This window comes from Ruditapes philippinarum, unplaced genomic scaffold (assembly GCF_026571515.1).
Source record: "Ruditapes philippinarum isolate M1 unplaced genomic scaffold, ASM2657151v2 ctg2537_1_1_1_1, whole genome shotgun sequence".
In the NCBI taxonomy this organism is placed as follows: Eukaryota; Metazoa; Mollusca; class Bivalvia; order Venerida; family Veneridae; genus Ruditapes; species Ruditapes philippinarum.
This window is the reverse complement of record NW_026864717.1, coordinates 3027-24733: the sequence shown is the minus strand read 5'-3', so window position 1 is coordinate 24733 and position 21707 is coordinate 3027. Positions and strand designations below refer to the sequence as shown.

Below are 21707 nucleotides of genomic sequence, written 5' to 3'. Positions count from 1 at the left end.
AAATGTTTTCAATATATTTTTTAACTGAAAGTCTATTTCACTATTTTTCATCAAATAATGAAGAAATAATAGCAATATTTTAACTAAGTTGGTTTTTACGAGTTGATTTCGGTAATGCTAAACACATAACGAGTTGTTTAGAACAAAGGGAAGTAACTCAATAATTACATTTTTGTTAATAACATCATTAAAATAAAATATTTTCAATAGATTTTTTAACTGAAAGTCTATTTCACTATTTTTCATCAAATAATGAAGAAATAATAGCAATATTTTAACTAAGTTGGTTTTTACGAGTTGATTTCGGTAATGCTAAACACATAACGAGTTGTTTAGAACAAAGGGAAGTAACTCAATAATTACATTTTTGTTAATAACATCATTAAAATAAAATATTTTCAATAGATTTTTTAACTGAAAGTCTATTTCACTATTTTTCATCAAATAATGAAGAAATAATAGCAATATTTTAACTAGTTTGGTTTTTACGAGTTGATTTCGGTAATGAAAAGTTGATTTCGGTAACTTTACCGAAATCAAGTTGATTTCGGTATCGTAACGTACCCATGTCATCATCATTAAAATATCAATACAATGCACATTCTTTTATTTTTATGTTTTACAAACACTGTAGGGTAGTGTTGTTACAAGATTTTTTGTTTTAATAATAATTATGATTATACTTTAACTATGTTAACTATGATATTTACTTACCACTAACTAATATACCTAACAGAATACAAATGAAACGGTCAAATAAATACATTAAAAAAAAAGATGTTAGATCAGTAATTATATCCATTTTTTTTCTTGTGACATTCTATTCACAAACCATTTCTACATGAAGACATGAGTTTGAGACCATGTTTTATGACATCATGATGTATGTACAAGTATAACATTCACATAATACGTCTGTACAAAATGTTCACTATTACACATCTCCCTATGTCTCAAAGGTAAGCTACACCAGGTCAAAATTTGATGTGGCACATCACATCACTTTATTCATCTGCCTGTTTATGATTCTGTAATACAAAAACACAAATTTACTATTCATCATAAACTAAAGCATCAAACATATATAGTTTAAAAGATGCAAAATTCAGTTTAATAACTTTTTCAGGATCTAGCAAGAATACAATAACACTGGTGTTTTTTTTATTTTTCATATTTATCTTTTATTTGTTTGTTCTCTTTATCATTTTAAGCAAGCTCTAGGTTGTACTTCCCTTGAAATTATGTTTTAACTAGAAATGTGTCATCATGCCACGGATGCCCCCGCATGCAGCCAAAATTTCAGATGTTATAATATTTAGTTCCAAATTTGTTCGCACAAATTATTGTTTTCATTTTAAGTTCAAAGCCCTTAAAACTTTTCAATGTTAACACAAATCATTTCCATACAATGTTCAAGGCACTGAAATTATTCAGTCTTAACCTTTTGAAAATAGCATATTTCATATTTGTAGCCAAAATAATGGCTACATATATTTCCACAAAAGTATGAGTGCTGAAACTGAAAGTTCAAAATTTTTCCAATATTCAAGAAAGATAAGTTTGTCGAAAATCATTGAACCACGACCAAATTCAAACTTAAACTGCTTATTCCTAAGATGTATCTATATTATTTTCAGTGAAAGGGACATAACTCTGCCAAAAAAATCATCGAACCATGACCAAATTCCAACTTGACCTGCCCATTCCTTTGACATATTCATATGTCAAATTTGAGTTGAATATGTAACACTGTTGGGTAGATAATGAACAGAAACTGTAAATTTCATATTAATTTCAAAGTGAAAGGGGCATTACTCTGCCAAAAATCATTGAACAATGAACAAATTAGAACTGGGCCTGGGCATTCTAAAAACATATCCATATGTCAAATTTGAGTTGAATGTGTTGTACTGTTGAGGATATAATAAACAGAAACTGAAAATTTCATATTATTTTCAAAGTAAAAGGAGCATAACTCTGCCAAAAATCATCGAACCATGACCAAATTCAAACTTAACCTGTATTTTCTCATGACATATCCATATGTCAAATTTGAGTTGAAAATGTTGTACCGTTGGGGAGATAATGAACGGAAACTGAAAATTTCATATTATTTTTAAGTAAAAGGGGCATTACTCTGCCAAAAATCATCGAACCATGACAAAATTCGAACTTGACCTGTATTTTCTCATGACATATCCATATGTCAAATTTGAGTTGAATGTGTTGTACTGTTGTGGAGATAATGAACGGAAACTCAAAAATTTCATATTATTTTCAAAGTAAAAGGGCATAACTCTGCCAAAAATCATAGAACCATGACCAAATTCGAACTTGACCTGTATTTTCTCATGACATATCAATATGTCAAATTTGAGTTGAATATTTTGTACCGTTGGGGAGATAATGAACGGAAACTGAAAATTTCATATTATTGTCAAAGTAAAAGGGGCATAACTCTACCAAAAATCATCGAACCATGACCAAATTCGAACTTGACCTGTATTGTTTCATGACATATCAATGTGTCAAATTTGAGTTGAATGTGTTGTACGGTTGGGGAGATAATGAACGGAAACTGAAAATTTCATATTATTTTCAAAGTAAAAGGGGCATAACTCTGCCAAAAATCATCGAACCATGACCAAATTCGAACTTGACCTGTATTTTCTCATGACATATCCATATGTCAAATTTGAGTTGAATATGTGCAACCGTTACTAAGATAATGAACGGAAACTGATGATGACGGAATGACAGAATGACGGAAGGACGGAATGACGGAAGGACGGAAGGACGGAACAGGGTAACACTATATGCCCCGGCCATTACATGGCGGGGGCATAACAAAAATATGCACAAAATTTGACAATCTTTTCACAATCATGACTTGCATTCAAGTGTGACCTTGAACTTTGAGCTGAAGACCTAACTCCTGCATGTCACATGACATCATAACATGCAACACATTTATGCAAAGTAATTGTTAAGTTCATCCAGGAATGACAGGATTGTTGAATGGACACAATATCAATGCTATTCAATGAAACATTTCTTTTCCAGTAAAGTATGACCTTGATCTTTGAGTAACAAGCCTTGGTTTGGCATGAGAAACATAAGCTTAATCGCAATAATATTTAAAAAAAAATTAATTAACCATTTATTCACAATCATATCATGAGATTCATGACTGGATGTACACTTACTGGTGACCTTGGTCTTGGTTTTAAAACATGTCAAATAGATGCATACATTGTTATTCAGTAATTACAGGAATTCTGACCAACACAGAAATCAATTCTTAGTCATATTGACCTTGACCTTTGTGCTTCAGACCTGTGTCTTGCACCCTGTACTTATATCAATGTGCTACACATTTGTACAAAAAACAAGAGGGCCATGATGGCCCTAGATCGCTCACCTGAATTATCAAACTCATCCAAACAATTACCTAGACAAGCATTCTGACCAAGTCTCATGACAGGTGAGTCAAAAATGTGACCACTACAGTGTTAACAAGGATTATCCATATTTGAGCAGTGCGACCTAGTTTTTTACCCAGGTGACACATATTCAAACTTGACCTAGAAATCATCAAAACAAACTTTCAGACCAATTTCCAGGATACTTGGATCGAAACAGTAGCAACTAGAGTGTTAACAAGATTTTTCTATTTTTAGCTCCGGTGACCTAGTTTCACATGCGATTTCGAACTCATCCAAGCAATTACCTAGACAAGCATTCTGACCAAGTTTGATGATAATGGAGTCGAAAATGTGACCACTAGAATGTTAACAAGGTTTTTCCATATTTGGGCGGTGTGACCTAGTTTTTTCATCCAAGATGACCCATGTTCGATCTTGACTTAGAAATCATCAAAACAAACTTTCAGACCAATTAACAGAATATTTGGATCACAACAGTAGCCACTAGAGTGTTAACAAGATTTTTCTATTTTTAGCTCCTGTGACCTAGTTTTTCATCCGAGATGTCCCATGTTCGATTTATTCCCAGCAATGCCTAGACAAGTTTCCTGACCAAGTTTGATGACAATTGAGTCAAAATTGTGACCACTAGAGTGTTAACAAGGTTTTTCTATTTTTAGCTCCTGTGACCTAGTTTTTCATCCGAGATGACCCATGTTCGAACTCATCCGAGTTATTACCTAGACAAGCATCTTGATCAAGTTTGATGATGATTGATGCAAAAATGTGACCGCTAGAGTGGTCACAAGGTTTTTCTATTTTTAGCTCCGGTGACCTACTTTTTCATCCGAGATGACCCATGTTCAAACTCATCCAAGCTATCAACTAGATAAGCATCCTGACCAAGTTTGATGATGATTGATGCAAAAATGTGACCGCTAGAGTGTTAACAAGGTTTTTCTATTTATAGCTCCGGTGACCTAGTTTTTCATCCGAGATGACCCATATTCGAACTCATCAGAGCTATTATCTAAACAAGCATCCTGACAAAGTTTGATGATGATTGGGTCAAAAATGTGACCACTAGAGTGGTCACAAGGTTTTTCTATTTTTAGCTCCTGTGACCTAGTTTTTCATCAGAGATGACCCATGTTCGAACTCATCCAAGCAATTGACTAGACAAGCATTCTGACCAAGTTTGATGATGATTGGTTCAAAAATGTGACCACTAGAGTGTTCACAAGGTTTTTCTATTTATAGCTCCTGTGACCTACTTTTTCATCCGAGATGACCCATGTTCGAACTCATCCGAGCTATCACCTAGACAAACATCCTGACCAAGTTTGATGAAGATTGGGTCAAAAATGTGACCTCTAGAGTGTTCACAAGGTTTTTCTATTTTTAGCTCTTGTGACCTAGTTTTTCATCTGAGATGACCCATGTTCGAACTCATCCGAGCTTTCAACTAGATAAGCATCCTGACCAAGTTTGATGATGATTGAGGCAAAAATGCGACCGCTAGAGTGTTCACAAGCAATTGTGGACGGCCGGACGGACGACGGACGACGGACGACGGACATTCATCGATCCTAAAAGCTCACCCTGAGCAAGCTCAGGTGAGCTAAAAATCCATCCATAAATGACAAAGTTACTGACCAGACAAAAAAGATGAATAACTGCAAAAATTGTATCCTACATAATAAAAATAACTTCTCATGATTAAGATTGATAAAATTTGTCAAGAGCATAAAAATACATAAGCTTAAGCCTCAACTCTTTCTTATTATCATACTGTATATAAACAAGAGGGCCATGATGGCCCTGAGGTCGCTCACCTGTATATAGGCCCCCCGGAGCGGGCCAGTTTAAACCCCTGGGCTTTTATTTGAGCAAACTTGGAAGACACCCATTAGAAGATGTTTCATGATGTTAAGTTTTTACTACACACATATAATGAAAAACAATGACCTCCCCCCCCCTTTGGCAGGGCCAATTTAAACCCAAGGGCTTTTATTTGGACAAACTTGGTAGACACCAACAAAAAGATATATCTTGCTTAAAATCTTTAAAATCTAACTTCTAGCTCATTGGGTTTTTTTAAAAGAAGATTTTTTAAGTTTTTACTATACACATATAGTTAAAAACAATGACACCTCTGGGGCGGGGCCAGTTTTAACCCCAGGGCTTTTATTTGAACAAACTTTGTAGACACTTACTAGAAGATGTTTCATTCTTAATATCTAAACTCTAGCTCATTGGGTTTTTTCAAAGAAGATTTTTAAGTTTTTGCCATACACATATAAGGAAAATCAATGACCCCCGGGCCGGGGCCAATTTTGACCCCAGGGCTTTTATTTGAACAAACTTTGTAGACACTCACTAGAAGATGTTTCATGTTTAATATCTAAACTCTAGCTATTTGGGTTTTTTTCAAAGAAGATTTTTTAAGTTTTTGCTATAGACATATAAGGAAAATCAATGACCCCCGAGGCAGGGCCAATTTTGACCCCAGAGCTTTTATTTGAACAAACTTTGTAGACACCCATTAGAACATGTTTCATGCTAAATATCTTAGCTCTAGCTCTTTGGGTTCTTTAAAAGAAGATTTTTTAAGTTTTTACTATATGCATATAGGGAAAATCAATGACCCCCTGGGGCGGGGCCAATTTTGACCCCAGGGCTTTTATTTGAACAAACTTTGTAGACACTCTCTACAAGATGTTTCATGCTTTATATCTAAACTCAAGCTATACGGGTTTTTTCAAAGAAGATTTTTTAAGTTTTTGCTATACACATATAATGAAAATCAATGACCCCCGGGGCGGGGCCAATTTTGACCCTAGGGCTTTTATTTGAACAAACTTTGTAGACACCCATTAGAACATGCTTCATGCTAAATATCTTAGCTCTAGCTCTTTGGGTTCTTTAAAAGAAGATTTTTTAAGTTTTTACTATATGCATATAGGGAAAATCCATGACCCCCTGGGGCGGGGCCAATTTTGACCCCAGGGCTTTTATTTGAACAAACTTGGTAGACACCCATTAGAAGATGTTTCATGCTAAATATCTTAGCTCTAGCTCTATAGGTTCTTTAAAAGAAGATTTTTTAAGTTTTTACTATATGCATATAGGGAAAATCAATGACCCCCTTGGGCGGGGCCAATTTTGACCCCAGGGCTTTTATTTGAACAAACTAGGTAGACACCCACTAGATGATGTTTCATGCTTAATATCTAAACTCAAGCTATACGGGTTTTTTCAAAGAAGATTTTTTAAGATTTTGCTATACACATATAAGGAAAATCAATGACCCCCGGGGCGGGGCCAATTTTGACCCCAGGGCTTTTATTTGAACAAACTTTGTAGACACCCATTAGAACATGTTTCATGCTAAATATCTTTGCTCTAGCTCTTTGGGTTCTTTAAAAGAAGATTTTTTAAGTTTTTACTATATGCATATAGGGAAAATCAATGACCCCCCGGGGCGGGGCCAATTTTGACCCCAGGGCTTTTATTTGAACAAACTTGGTAGACACCCATTAGAAGATGTTTCATGCCAAATATCTAAGCTCTAGCTCTTTGAGATTTTTTAAAAGAAGATATTTAAAGTTTTTTCTTTTGGTTGCCATGGCAACCAGAGTTCTGCATGGAATTAAATTCTTTGAACAATTTTTAAAGGTGACCACCAAAGGAACATTCCTGTGAAGTTTGGATGAAATTGGCTTAGTGGTTTATGAGGAGATGTCATTTAAAGTAAAAGTTTACGGAAGGACGCCGGACGGACGCCGGACGAAAAGCGATCACTAAAGCTAACCCTGTCACTTTGTGACAGGTGAGCTAATAAAAATGGTTTCCCAATGAACTTGATTAGTCACAATGGTCATGTCATTAAATTTAATTAAAGCAAGGATTCAATTTGATTTGGGTTCATTTAAAGCATTCCAAGATAGCAGGTAAATGGCCTTTAATTTGAATTGTGATACAAAATGTAGGATTACTATTACAAAATGTATCTTACTCTCTTTATCAATTGCTATCATTATTAGCATTATAACATTAAGGCAGCCTTCATTACAACAGCTATTAAGGTCATAATCATGCCATCCTATACAGGCTACTCCAGGGAGATAACTTGCAACAGATTTGTGAACAATTTATGTAAGAAACCATACCTTCATGTTTTCATCACCTCTTGTAGTTTACGTCTAGCCTCATTCACTTTAGACTCTTGTTTCTTTATATCCTCATCTGATACAATAAGTTGCTGAATCAAAAAGAAGACATGATCATCAATACAGATAGAAGAGCTTCAAAGATGTATATAAGTTTTTAAAACAACATTAATACTGCTATCATGATGTTAAATAAGTATCTGGGTTGTAGTATGTGTACATGTAATCTCATGAAAGGTAGACATTAACATTCAAAGATTAACTAAAATCCTGGAAATTTTCAAGATAAAAAGATACTTTGAACTAAAGGTCACATTTGCATTGACCTTAAACCTTTTGACCCAAAAATGGGCTTGGCAAACATAACTCAGGTGTATCCACATATTAAACTACATTGTAACAGCTTTCTTAGTGTTAAAGTTCTTGTCAAAATGTTGAATCAATGCCACCACTGAGTGGGTCATGAATATTTCCACATGACAAGCTAGGATTGCATATATTACATGTTATAAAATAGATTTAAAGTACTAAAAACAGATGTTTTTTAGCCGTAATGATAATATTCAAGCATATTGATATTATTTATTGTAGAACTGGTACAACATTCCTAGACATCTCATCTCTGATATAGCAAATGCCTGACAGCCTCTAGTTACCTGAATATGTGGTTGGTTAACATCCATGTGAACACCTGGATTTTTCTGTACCAGATTCTTGTTACTATGCTGACCTATGATAGGGACAGCTCCAAGATGAAGTGCTGCTGATATACTCTGTAGTATATTCTCTGTTGTCAACTCTGGTCCTATCCCTGAAACAACAGTCAAAACAAATATAGCAAAATATAATTCTCAATTACATGTAGAACTAAAAACCATTTTCCCGAAAAGAGCAAAACTGTGACTCTCTAATGTGCACAGTCAAAACAATAATCTGGACAGAAAGTATCTACTGTACTTAAGATGTTTTGATTACTGATTAGATGTCATGGGTTAGTTCAGCAAATAGTTCTATACACAACATTTCAGGGATTTTTTTGGCTTATTTTATTGCCTATATTCAGTCATATTCCCAACTGAAAACAGTATGTTATTTTCCCAATCCACAGAAAAAATTCCCAATTTAAAGTTACAATATAAAAATATTGAATAACAAAATTAATTCTAAAATCTTTCAAAATAAGGGCTTAAATGTTTCTACAAATTTATTTTAGTTGGATGTCAAAGCTATAAGCTTATTGAAACACTCTCAAATCTGTTTCTGGAACCAACCATTGCTAAGCAATGAATGTAAAATTTCTTGCTCAAGCAAACAATGGCTTGCCCTTGACAGGGTTTGAACACATGCCGCCATGTAAAATTACTATTTGTAACAAACCATTTAATTAATGTGTACATTTAACTAACCTAGAACAGTTTTAGGGAGTTCTAAGCTTTGAATAAGTTCTTCAGTACTGTCACACGCTCGAAGGCCCTGAAGTCTCTTCTCCCAAAATAACTGGAAAAAAATAACAACAACCCAACTTAAGAATGAAATGAGTCATAACCAATAATAAGCTTAAAGAGAAAGATTCTTGAAGGTCTAATTAACCAACTTTAAAAATATGTATGCCACCCGACCAGACCAACCACCCACTCACCAAGCATACACCAACTCACCAATCATATTCTTATAAAGAGATAAACAGCATTAAACTCGTCATTGTTGAAGACTTGAACTGAATTAAATAATAAATAAATAGCAAACAATTAATTGAAAATACAACTTGCAGACCATAGTGGTTCAAAGTAACAAAATGCCCAGTCATTTATAACAGGACTATGTCTAATGTATTGAACCAAGTATGATGCTTAGATTTAAAACTTTAACACTTAAATCATTTAAATACATGTGTACTAACTGACAACATTTAAACAGTTTCAAGTTCAAAGCATTCATTTAAACACAAGATTCTAGAAGGTAAAGGTCAAACTATTCTTTATCTATTTAATATTATTCTTGTATACAACAAATATACAGTAAACTTCAAATATAGCGAACACGGTTATAGCGAACTTCCGGTTATAAGGAACAAAATTTTTTGGCCCAAATTTTGCCCTTCTTTATTTAATGTAAAAAATTACGGTTACAGCGAACACGGTTATAAGGAATTATCGCTTATAAGGAACTCATTTTTTAGTCCCAATGCCATAAAAAGTACAGAAAATTACACTTTTATAACGAACTCCAAAATATCATCTATACGTTAACAGATCACGCATATTCTACTTTCGTTTTCATCGGCACAGATTAAATTAAAATTAGCCTGAAGAGTTGTAAACATTCCTAAACTAAAATTAGTGATTTCTTCAAAGCAAAGTGATTATTTTTGTGCATGATACTGTATTGTTAATAAATAACAATATTGCATATATGGCCCAAGAGTTATTTCTCTTAATCAAATGCTCTTCAAAATGGAGGACGATGGTAAACAATTAGTTCGTTATATGTAAAACTGTTCGCTATAAAAACTTCTGATACAAGGAACTTATGCACTATATGCTTACAAGGAACTCCGGATATAAGGAACAGATTTCGAATGTCCCAATGAATTCATTATAAGCGGAGTTTACTGTATGTGGAAAATCATAAAAACCTGTACCTGTCGTGGGGGTTCTTGAGGGCCATGTTTGAGATCTGACTTAGTTGCACTGTCGGGATGGTTCCTGATCACTGTCACAGGCTGTTTAAATATTGAAGCTGTCTGACGAATTGGCAATGCAAGGTTGGCGTCCTGTCTGATCCCTAGAATTTACAGTAATAACATTATTATACATGATTGTCACATTGATTGCTATGCAGTAACATTGACTTGAATTTTTACCTGTATTTATATTTATTTTGTACACAGTCAATTCAATACAAGTAACAACCACACAAGGAAAACTATGAAACCTGTCATCTTGATTAATTATAGAGTACAATAAGTTAGTTATTAGTTTATACAAATTTATTTTTAGTTTGACTGTGTTGGAAGCTATAAGCTTATTGAAACACTCTCAAATCCGTTCATGGAACCAACCAGTACTAAGCAATAAATGTAAAGTTTCTTGCCCAAGGAAACAACGACTTGCCCCTTGACAGGGTTTGAACCCACACGGTCAGCAATCCTAAGATTACTAGTCTGAAGCCTTAACCACTCAGCCACGCCGCCAATTATTGTTTTTTTTTTTTCAATTTCATTGCTTCAAAGCTACATGTGTAGTCTTTATTCGCTACACTGTAATGGTAACAGATATGAAATCACATATATTCTAAAGTTCTTGAAAAAAAAAACTTCTCATTCCTGCTATTTAAAATAAGATAAAGTTATATGAACCTTATGAATTGACTGACACATGAACTTCAATTTATTTTATAAGACTTAAGGTGATATACTTTTATTTACTATGTTCTGTAAATTTACAATAGTTATAAATTTCTTATTAAACAACTATACTTTGACCATACCACAGCAAGTCAAAACAAAAGTGCAAAATTTTATCAAATAAATGCAAACTACAGCACAGAACACGGAAAAGTCAATTTTGAGAGAACAATAAAATGTTCAAAATAAGCACTCTAATAAGATTCTACATGATACTAATGGGAAAAGAAAATGTTTCTTATGTCTGACAAATGATATGCAAAACGTTAAGAACCATGCAGAAATGTTTCTAAAATTACCTCAAATAAAAAGGACAAGAAATGAGCCTTATCAAAGCAAAACCAACATAGTGCGTTTGCGACCAGCATGGATCCAGACCAGCCTGCGCATCCAAGCAGTCTGATCTGAGGATCCATGCTGTTCACTATCAGTTTCTCTACCTGTTATAGGGTTTGTCAGCGAACAGCATGGATCCTGATCAGACTGCGCGGATGCGCAGGCTGGTCTGGATCCATGCTGGTTGCAAAGCCATTATGTTGGTTTTGTCATGACACGGCTCAAATAATTAATCATGCTGCCTCTTATCTCTTTATCATTAGCTCATAACACACAGACAGACATACTAATTTTTTAACTAGAATTGTAATGAACATGTGGCATTATGATTTATGTGAAGAATTTGTTTTCAAAATGTATGTTCAGTTTAACATGACAAAATTCAATTCTAGTCAGATTTCATTATAATGTAAGAGAAAAATTGTGCTATTTTTTTTTATTCTTTTATTAGTCAATTCAATTTGCATACAGTAAGACATGTATTTCTTACTAGGATACATTCATCCCTATTATACAAGTGAAACTGCTTATCTTTTTAAGGTAATAAAACAGACCTTTCTATCATTGACAACCTAAAGAAGTAACTTTCAAGAGAAAACTTCTTTAAATATTATGGTATGATCATCTTATATAATCACAAAATATAATAAATATGGGTGTTTGAACAATGTATGAAGTATGAACAATGAAGTATATCTGACTTTTATTAATGACACTTCATTTTGGCATATTTTCTATACTTCAGTTGGTAATAAATAAGAAGAACGAATGCACAAAAAGCACAACACACAAACCTCTGGCATAGTCATATGATGATCCTTTGTGGCGCTTACTTTTTCTATGAGAACTACTGATGATTTTTCCTGTCCTAAAGTCAAATGAACTTAGATCAAATGCCTCGCCAAGGTAACGAGATAAGTGGGGCTTGCTTCTAATTTTAACTCCATCTGGGCTGAAATTAATTGGATATAAGATAAGATATAAAATTGTATCAGTTGTTTTGCAACTAACAACCTACTGATTGTGATTATCGGAAAAATACCTTAATTAAGAACAAAACATTCATGTATAACATGAAGGACATGGGAGTCATGATGGCTATTCTTAGCAGTCACCTCAATGATACAATCTCTTTCATCTCAAGCTCATCAATTCATGGAAGAAGAACAGCAACTCATTTTTTTAGATTTACCATCTTCCAAGTAACCTTAAATGCCACATCCATGCATATTACCTTCATATGAAGAAATATTTGTTTGGAAATTAAGGCTGTAACTTGTAAGAAGTGATTACGAAAACATCTTTTGATCAAGTTGCCACTTAGTTGCATACCAAACATCTAAATCTATAAATCTAGTGAATCTAATTTTGTGATATATACAACACTTACTTAGTGTGGGATTAAGGGCTCCCAGAATTTTTAAAATCTATCTTTACTCAGAAAATCTTGTTTAACCTACATGCACTTTTGTTTGCCCTCAGAAAAGTTGAACATGTTTTTTTTATACTTGTGTGAAGCTAAAGTTCATCTGCCCATAAAAACTAACAAGAAAAGACAGAAGGCTCAAGTAATCCAATACTTGAGTAAAGAAAGACAAAACTATGGAAAACTAGAACTGTGTCCATAGAACACGGGTGCCATCACACTCCACCTATTTGTCAATTTGGAACCAACCAGTACTAAGCAATGAATGTAAAGTTTCTTGCTCAAGGAAACAACGGCTTGCCCCTGACTGGGTTTGAACCCACACGGTCAGTAATCCTTAGATTACTAGTCTGACGTGTAAACCACTCAGCCACGCTGCCACTTATTGTTGTTTTGTGCGTCAATTTCATTGCTTCAAAGTTACATGTGTAGTCTTTATTCTCAGGGTAGACTATAATGGTAACAGATATGACAAAACTATGGAAAACTAGAAATGTCTCTAGGTCAAATATTTTTTTTGGCTAAATGTGCCCAAGTTGAAAACTAAAAATCTTTTATTAAGTAATGGGCAAATACTACAAATACTGAATAAATCCACAAGAAAACCCCAAGAAGCATAAGTACACATGCTGACCAACATTCTTGTAAACTTTCAGTCCTACAGGTCAAATACTTTTTGATTTATGTGCAACACAAGTTGAATATTGTAAATTTTTACTTAGTCAAGGGCAAAAACTCTAAAAATAGGTTATTAATACTAAAAATATCCACACAAAATTACCTAGGTGAACAACTACACATGCTGAGCAACATTCCTGTAAGGTTTCATGACTCTAGGTCAAATACTTTTTCAGTTATGTGCGACACAAGTTGAAAATTGCCAAATTTTACTAACTCAAGGGCAATAACTCTGAAAATACTAAAAATATCCAGACGAAAATACCCAGGTGCATAACTACACATGCTGATCAACATTCCTGTAAAGTTTCATGACTCTAGGTCAAATACTTTTTGAGTTACATGCGACACAAGTTGAAAATTGCAAAATTTAACTAAGTCAAGGGCAATAACTCTGAAAATACTAAAAATATCCTAACGAAAATACCCAGGTGCACAATTACACATGCTGATCAACATTCCTGTAAAGTTTCATGACTCTAGGTCAAATACTTTTTGAGTTACGTGCGACACAAAAGTGAACGGACGGACGGACGGACAAGGGTAAATCTAAATGCCCGCCACTAACTTGGGGGCACAAAAAAAACTATAGCAACAAGTTTCAAATGTTTGAACATATGACAGTTTTTGCACGATGATGACAATGATCTGTTGACGACACATCATAATAGCTTGACATTTTTTTTTCAAGAAAAAGACAAGCTAAAAATAACTTACCAGCAAGAGCTTCCAAGTACACCCTGACAGCATCTGTAACCCTAGCTTCACACGCCAAATTGCCAAATTTTACTAATTCAAGGGCAATAACTCTAAAAATACTAAATAATTATATCCACAAAAAAATACCCAGGTGAACAACTACAAATGCTGATCAACATTCCTGTAAGGTTTCATGACACTAGGTCAAATATTTTTTGAGTTACATGCGACACAAGTTGAAAATTGCAATAATTCTAAAAATACTAAAAATATCCACATGAAAATACCCAAGTGCACAACTACACATGCTGAGTAAAATTCTTGTAAGGTTTCATGACTCTAGGTCAAATTCTTTTTAAGTTATGTGCGACACAAAAAGAGAACGGACGGAAGGACAGACGAATGAAAGACAAGGGTAAATCTAAATGCCCCCCACCCATTGTGGGGGCACAAAAATCAGTTATATTATATGCATTTTTTTTAATATCAATACCATGAAAGCATTCATATGTTCAGATTTTTTGCACTACATCAAATGCACATGACCTGACCTTTTTCAATTAAATTCTGAAAATATCAACAAAAATTTCAATGCTATAACTAAAATCTGAAATTTTGATGATAAGAGAATAACGGACATTTCTCAAGCAAATTCTTAGTAATTCAAACTAAAGGAAAAATAACTCTTGAAATACAGATCTATGCTTGAGTTACACATAACATGACTGATGACAAGGAACAATACACCCTTTTATAGTACTATGTAAATAACTGAGGTATATCTAGTGAAAAAAAAACACGAGTTGTTTCCTTTATCTTCTAGTAAAATCGATATCTCTAATGCTAAATCAATGCAAATTTAGCCGGAAACGCTAGTTTGGGGCGATTTAATATCCGATTTTAAAATTAATTACACCAATAAAAAGCTTGTGATCTTAGCTTTGTTTCAGTTTATATTTCAATACATTGTTTGACACTGAAGGTATTTAAATTTATAGTTAAACCTTGTCCAATATATTAGACGTTTTTACAGACTCAGTTAAACGCTTGCATTTGAATTAGCCAATCAGATTTCGCGCACTGTATGGCCAGCATTTGTTTATCGGTTGTAAAAGGAATTTAAAATACATGAGAGGATTCAATCATGATTTTTCGGATGTGACAGTTTAATTAGTTTGTCTAAAGGTATTTATATGGCCGCCATACAGTGCGAGAAATCTGATTGGCTAATTCAAATGCAAGCGTTTAAATGAGTCCAGAAGTTTCTAACGGAATATTTTTTCAACAAAATAATTGCCCATGCACTGTCAGTGTGATCGAATATATTTTTCCGTTCAAAAAAATTGGAATCAATATGTAAAACGCTTTACTTAACCAGTATGGCCGATGAGCGAAATAGACTGATATTTATAGTGAGCTCGACGAGCTGGCCCGAAGGGCCTGCTCGCAAAGCGAGCTTTACGGTAACGCGAGTACCTGCTAAGTGATGGTTTTGAAAACTTTCGTCCAAAGTACCGAATTGGACACATCGCAACCTTTCGAATTTAAAGATAACGATAAAAACTGAGGAATTCTGACTGAAAACAGATGTCTAGACTGGTCACCCGCGCACGTCTATGGGAACCATAGTTGGACAGGGAACCAGAATAACGGAAGCTGTGTATAAAAAAAATAATAATTGAAGGCGCCATTTTGTTTGAAAAATCTGATAAATAAGAACAATTTTTTGTCGAATTTTGTTGTGAAAACTATCTAGAATGAAAGAAAATGGTCTAATTAAGAAAATGAATCCGAACACCAATATCTTTTATTCAGTCGTTAACGCTGTACAGACGTTTAAAGTATTGTTTACTTGACGTCACAATGTAGCGCCAAACAGCACGTGCAAAACAAACAAATCAAGTACGCTATTTTAATGTCGCAAACGTTTTAAGTTTTACATTTATTTCACTTTAGATAATCTTTATTTCGCTTGAAAAATTATAGAGTGAAACAAAATAAACAAAGTTTTATCAACGTTTTCAAAACTCGTTATTCATTTCACGACAGGGGCGGAGCCATATTTAACACAGTAAGTGTGACGTCACACGCACTCGTTACTGCATTTGAAATAAAATTGAGCGATTATTTCATACTATTTCACGTAAAAAGTGCATCGAGCTCGCTTTGCCTTTTTCATATTATTTTATTTTTAATTGATAAGTACATTATTTGAAAGTTTTTGTTAATGTTATACCATGCAATTGAAAGAACAGAAGATAAGCTTTTGAATAAAGCTTGAAAGGCAAGTCAACAGACATTTTTTTAATTTTTCAAAATGCTATGCGTTTATGAGCAATAACTATTAGCGTATTAGACGTCAGGCTTGACCAACATAAAACTATAACAAGCCTGTAACGTCTAATCTATTGGACTACGAGAGATGTTGAGATAAGAAAAGAACAAAAAAAAGAATTTTGCAAAATTTTATTGCAACAAAAACATAAATCTATCATGAAAAAGTAAAACCTTATATAGAACACATCTGTTTTTCCAGCCGACAAACCACACTGTCTTACACATTCTTCCCTTGACCATCCTGGAGGTAAGCCAGGTACGTTTCCTGATCTTTTGTCCATATTTCTTAATTTCTGCGGCGACAACAACAACAATTAACGCTTAAACCGGAAATGCATTAAATTCATGGCGCAGTCTAAAACGCGGACATCTTAATCGGACAATATAAACATATAGGGAAAACTCTGACGATAGAGACAAAGAGGAAAAAAGCGGACGATATAGATATATAGTGTAAAATGACTGAGCATAGTTAAATTGATATTAAAGGCGAATAACTGGCTTTTATAATGTAATATATGAAAGGCATTAGTTAGAAGCAATAGTATTGTATATATTCTAGATCTGGAACATACGATAGATTAAAGCTAAATAAGAACATAATTACAAATATATGTGAAAAATATGTTTAAACATCAAAGATTATCAAAGGCCATGTTGAAAACAAACATGAATAAAACAAAGGTCAGACATTTTATTAAACCAAAAAATATTACATGTTATAAACATGTTTATAGCAGCTGTACACTTTAATTACATAAATAATAAGTCCCAATACAAAATAATTTCTATGTTTATTGACACATTTGACATAATTATATTCTATAATTAATATAAACCATGTAATTAAAGCTATAATTGAAATTTAATGATTAAGTTATTTCTGAACGTATTTTAATTACAAAACGTAAATTTTCTATCATAATTAAATATGGTCAATTACTTTACTGTATCTGTTTCATATTTATTAATATTAATATTTTTAAAATTGATCCAATGAAAAAAGTATTTAAGAAACCAACAACCTTTTTTGGCTTGCAGCCGGCTGCAAGCCATTTCATATGGAAAACTTGTTCCGGTTAGGTGGTTTCCTGCTTACATCTGTTGGTGCATGATTGAACGGGAAACCAGCTCCAATCGTGCCAATCGCAACTTTTCGGCCTTTTCCGTCACTCTTCGGATTAATGATAATAGCCGATGTAGTTCCGATTGCAATCGTGACAATTCGGGCGATTCCGTCATACTGCGGAATCAGACGAAGTAATATTACGGAAATCTAAGCTATTTTAGTTACTTCGGTAATCCCAGTTTGTTTATATAAATAGGATTTCTATTTTTACTTGATTTATCGGTTTAAACCGTAATGGTGAAGTAATCTAAAAATAGCCCATGCATATCATTAACCTTCCCACTCCTCGCAGCGGTTACTTCCCCTGATCTGTACAGTTAAAGTAGCAAAGCGTGACGTAACAGCTGTGAAGAGTTTGGTGCTGATATCGTCTATTTGTGATCGTGTAACATATTTGATACATGTATGCTTATTAATTGGTACCACGTAACGAAGTATTTTAGTGCATTTACTTGTCTATAAAGCAAAGGAATGATTTCGCTGCGAAAAAGGGGAAATGAAATGTGCACACTTGTTTTCCTTCAGTATCACGTTAGTATTTTTATGATTGATCATTTTCTTTATTAGTTTTATACGATAGAGAATAGATTTCAAATCGTTTTGACAAAAAATATTCGGTTTTCCAAAAAAAAAATCCAACTAAATAAACCCTTTATGATATACAAATACCGTAATTCAAAAAAAAATGTGATAATAAATTGAGACCAAAAAAACACACAATTTTAAAGGGTTGGGATGAAGGCACAACTGTGCAAGCCTTTCCTTTTAAAAGGAAACTTTATTTCCTACTATTTTGATTGCCCACCTCCCAAAATCACCGGAAAATTTATGCACGGAATATATCCGATCAACCCGGCATGTACCGTGATTACGGCGTTTAAACACGGCGCTTATTCCAATTGGACACCAACATTGGCACTGATAATCTTGAAAGCGCGAATGACATATCCCGTTATAGTACATCCCAGTATATATATACTTGAATATATAAAAGAAAATCTTATGATGCATAAATTTTATTACAATGAGTCAATTTGCAATCAAAATTATAAAATATATTTACGAAGTGCAATAATCTTTTTTTTGCCCTGAATTTATTTATTTATGTATGTTTTAAATAACGGGAAAAGAGCGGGCGTTGTAATTGATTTTAAATGTATTGTGTTAAAACGCACGGAGAAATGACATTTGTAAAGTATATAACAGCTGTAAGGTGTAATTATTTTAATAATTAAAAAAGACTTTAGTTTATTTATTTGTTCAAATTCTTAAATAATAATTGTTATGTAGAAAATCCGATTTTTAAAAGAAACCTTTCAATTATCTATTTGTTCAGTTTAATTGACGTAATCATTGTTGATAAGAAAAGGCGTATTAAAAACAATATGATTTATTTATTTATTTATTTGTACATGTTAATTGACTTAACAATTTTTAATTAAACAGTACAAAGTATGCAACAGTCACGTATGCATGGAAAATTGAATAACTATAAGGGCACGAACAACACACTTTGCAAGCGCAATTTGCGGACAATATAAACATATGTACGGAAAACGCTGACAATATAGACATAGAGGAAAAAAGCGGACGATATAGATACCAATCAACTAATTCAAGTTTAAGATCACCCTTGTATATTTAATAAAAGTGGCTATATATATACAGAAAACGCGGACAATATAGACCTATAGTGAAAAAGGGGGCGATTTAGATATAGAAGGAAAACGCTGACGAAATAAATGTATAAAAGGGGAGAATAGAAAACTGTTATAAATTTTTTAAAAATCCGGCTTCTGCCATGTATATAATTAAATTATATCAATGTTTTTATTTTTATTTTTTTTAGTTTTATTTATATTTTATCCATTTAGTAACTAAAAACCTTTCTACTATAAATACCAATCAACTAATGCAAGTATCCACGTGTCATTTGTGTATTTTACTTAATCACATACCGACACTTGTATATTTCAAATAATCATACACCTCACCCTTGTATATCTAATAAAGTGGCTACAGAATACGCGGACAATATAGACGTATAGTGAAAAAGCGGGCGATATAGATATAGAAGGAACACGCTGAAGGAATAAATGTATAAAAGGGGAGAATAGAAAACTGTTATAGATTTTTTTTTAAAAATCCGGCTTCTGCCATGTATATCATTAAATTATATCATTTTTTTAATTCATTAATTCTTTTAGTTTTATTTATATTTCATCCATTTAGTAACTAAAAAACCTTTCTACTATAAAAACCAATCAACTAATTCAAGTATCCACGTGTCACTTGTGTATTTGACTTAATCATGCACCGACATTTGTATATGTAATAGATATACCATTGCTGTGTTGACGATTTCCGGGTTTGCGTAAATTATACCATAATCACGTGACCTTTCTTATGCCTTAACCTCACGAGACGAAGTCGCATAAGAAAGGTCACGTGATTATGGTATAATTTACGCAAACCCAGAAATCGTCAACGCACCAATGGTGTATCTGTTTTAACCTATAGCTCCGCCCAGAAACACTTACTCCTTCGATCTTCAAAACTGAAAATTATACCATAGTCTGGGTATGGTATAATTTACGGTTATTGGAAATTATACTTGGAAGAATTTTACATAAGAAGCGCTGAAGAGCTATAGGTTAATTCAAGTAATCATACGTAATATACGTACCTGGTTGAGTTGAAGTAAAGGGGAGAGTTGAGTTGATGATTACCGGGAGTGTTGAGTTTAGGTGATGTGGAGAGTTGAGTTGACGTTGAGTTGAGTTGATGTAACCGGGAGAGTTGAGTTGAGGCTACAGGGAGTGTTGAGTTGACGTTATGGGAAGAGTTGAATTTAGGTAACCAAGAGAGTTGAGTTGAGCTTAACAGGTCAGAGTTGATTGAGGTAAAGGGGAAAGTTAAGTTGTGTTGAGGTTACTGGGAGAGTTGAGTTGAGGTAAAGGGAAGAATTGAGTTGAATTGAAGTAAAGGTGAGAGTTGAGTTGTGGTAAAGGGCAGAGTAAGGAGTTGAGTTGATTTGATGTCATCAGGGGAGAGTTTAGTAAATGAGGTAACCAGGTGAGTTCAGTTGAGTTGAGGTTACCAGGAGAGTTTAGTTGAGGTGAAGGGGAGAGTTGAGTTGAGTTGAGGTTTAGGGGAGAGTTTAGTTGAGGTCAAGGGGAGAGTGAAGTTGAGTTGAGGTTACCAGGAGTGTTGAGTTGAGGTAAAGGGGAGAATTTAGTTGAGATTATGGTGAGAGTTAAGTTGAGATGAGGTTACCGGGAGAGTTGAGTTGAGGTAAAGGGGAGAGTCGAGTTGAGGTAAAGGGGTGAGTTGAGATGATGATACGGGGAGAGTTGATCGAGTTGTGATTACAGGTAGAATTGATTTGAGGTAAAGAGGAGAGTTGAGTTGAGGTGAAGGGGAGGGTTAAGTTGAGTTGAGGTTACCAGGAGAGTTGAGTTGAGGTAAAGGGGAGAGTTTAGTTGAGTTGAGGTAAAGTGGAGAGTTGAGTTGACGTTATTGGGAGAGTTGAGTTGAGGTAAAGGGGAGAATTGGAATGAGTTTACGGGGAGAGTTAGGTTGAGTTGAGGTTTCCGGGAGAGTTCAGTTGAGGTAAAGGGAAGAATTGAGTTGATGTTACAGGAAGAGTTGAGGTTATTGGGAGAGTTGTGGTAGTTTACCACAATAATACTACATTGCATATCATACAATCTTAATTTTAGCAAAGCAAATTGTACATTAAATTTTGTACATCTTTCAGATGTAAGTGTTTCTTGTGTTTACTTCTATATTTTGCTTTTGTATCACAATATTATCATGTTTATATAAAAAGTGTCAATTTAAAAAATATTTATAGTTGTGCACTCGCATAAAAAGTTGGATCATTATAACTGTGATGAGTCTGGTCAGATGGTACATATGTGTATATCCTATTATTAAAATGTTTAATCTTTTTACTTTTCCTTAAAATCATAGTCCATTTTTCTCAAGTTTGATTTTATTGAATATTTAGGCTCATCTGGAGGCATGCAGCTTTAAAAGGGGATTTTGTCCAAAGGGGATTATGTCCGTACACCAAAAGGGGATTTTGTCCGAAGGG

At 33.8% G+C, this 21707-nt stretch overlaps 1 protein-coding gene across 2 annotated transcripts; it reads right to left on the bottom strand.

Moving 5' to 3' along the window:
- Positions 1-811: 811 nt before the first annotated feature.
- Positions 812-16824, bottom strand: LOC132726621 (methyl-CpG-binding domain protein 2-like). Of its 2 annotated transcripts, none has more exons than XM_060711966.1 (7): positions 16651-16824; positions 12173-12291; positions 10239-10381; positions 9004-9094; positions 8254-8408; positions 7598-7689; positions 812-1028 (listed from the first exon to the last, which is right to left on the bottom strand). In XM_060711966.1, exons 1-6 carry the CDS (start codon positions 16758-16760, stop codon positions 7600-7602), a joined length of 708 nt encoding a protein of 235 aa, XP_060567949.1. In that variant the 5' UTR covers positions 16761-16824; the 3' UTR covers positions 812-1028; positions 7598-7599. The 2 variants fall into 2 exon arrangements, with proteins under 2 accessions (XP_060567949.1, XP_060567948.1); XM_060711965.1 differs by having other exon boundaries at positions 818-1028; positions 12134-12291; positions 16651-16820.
- Positions 16825-21707: the final 4883 nt, after the last annotated feature.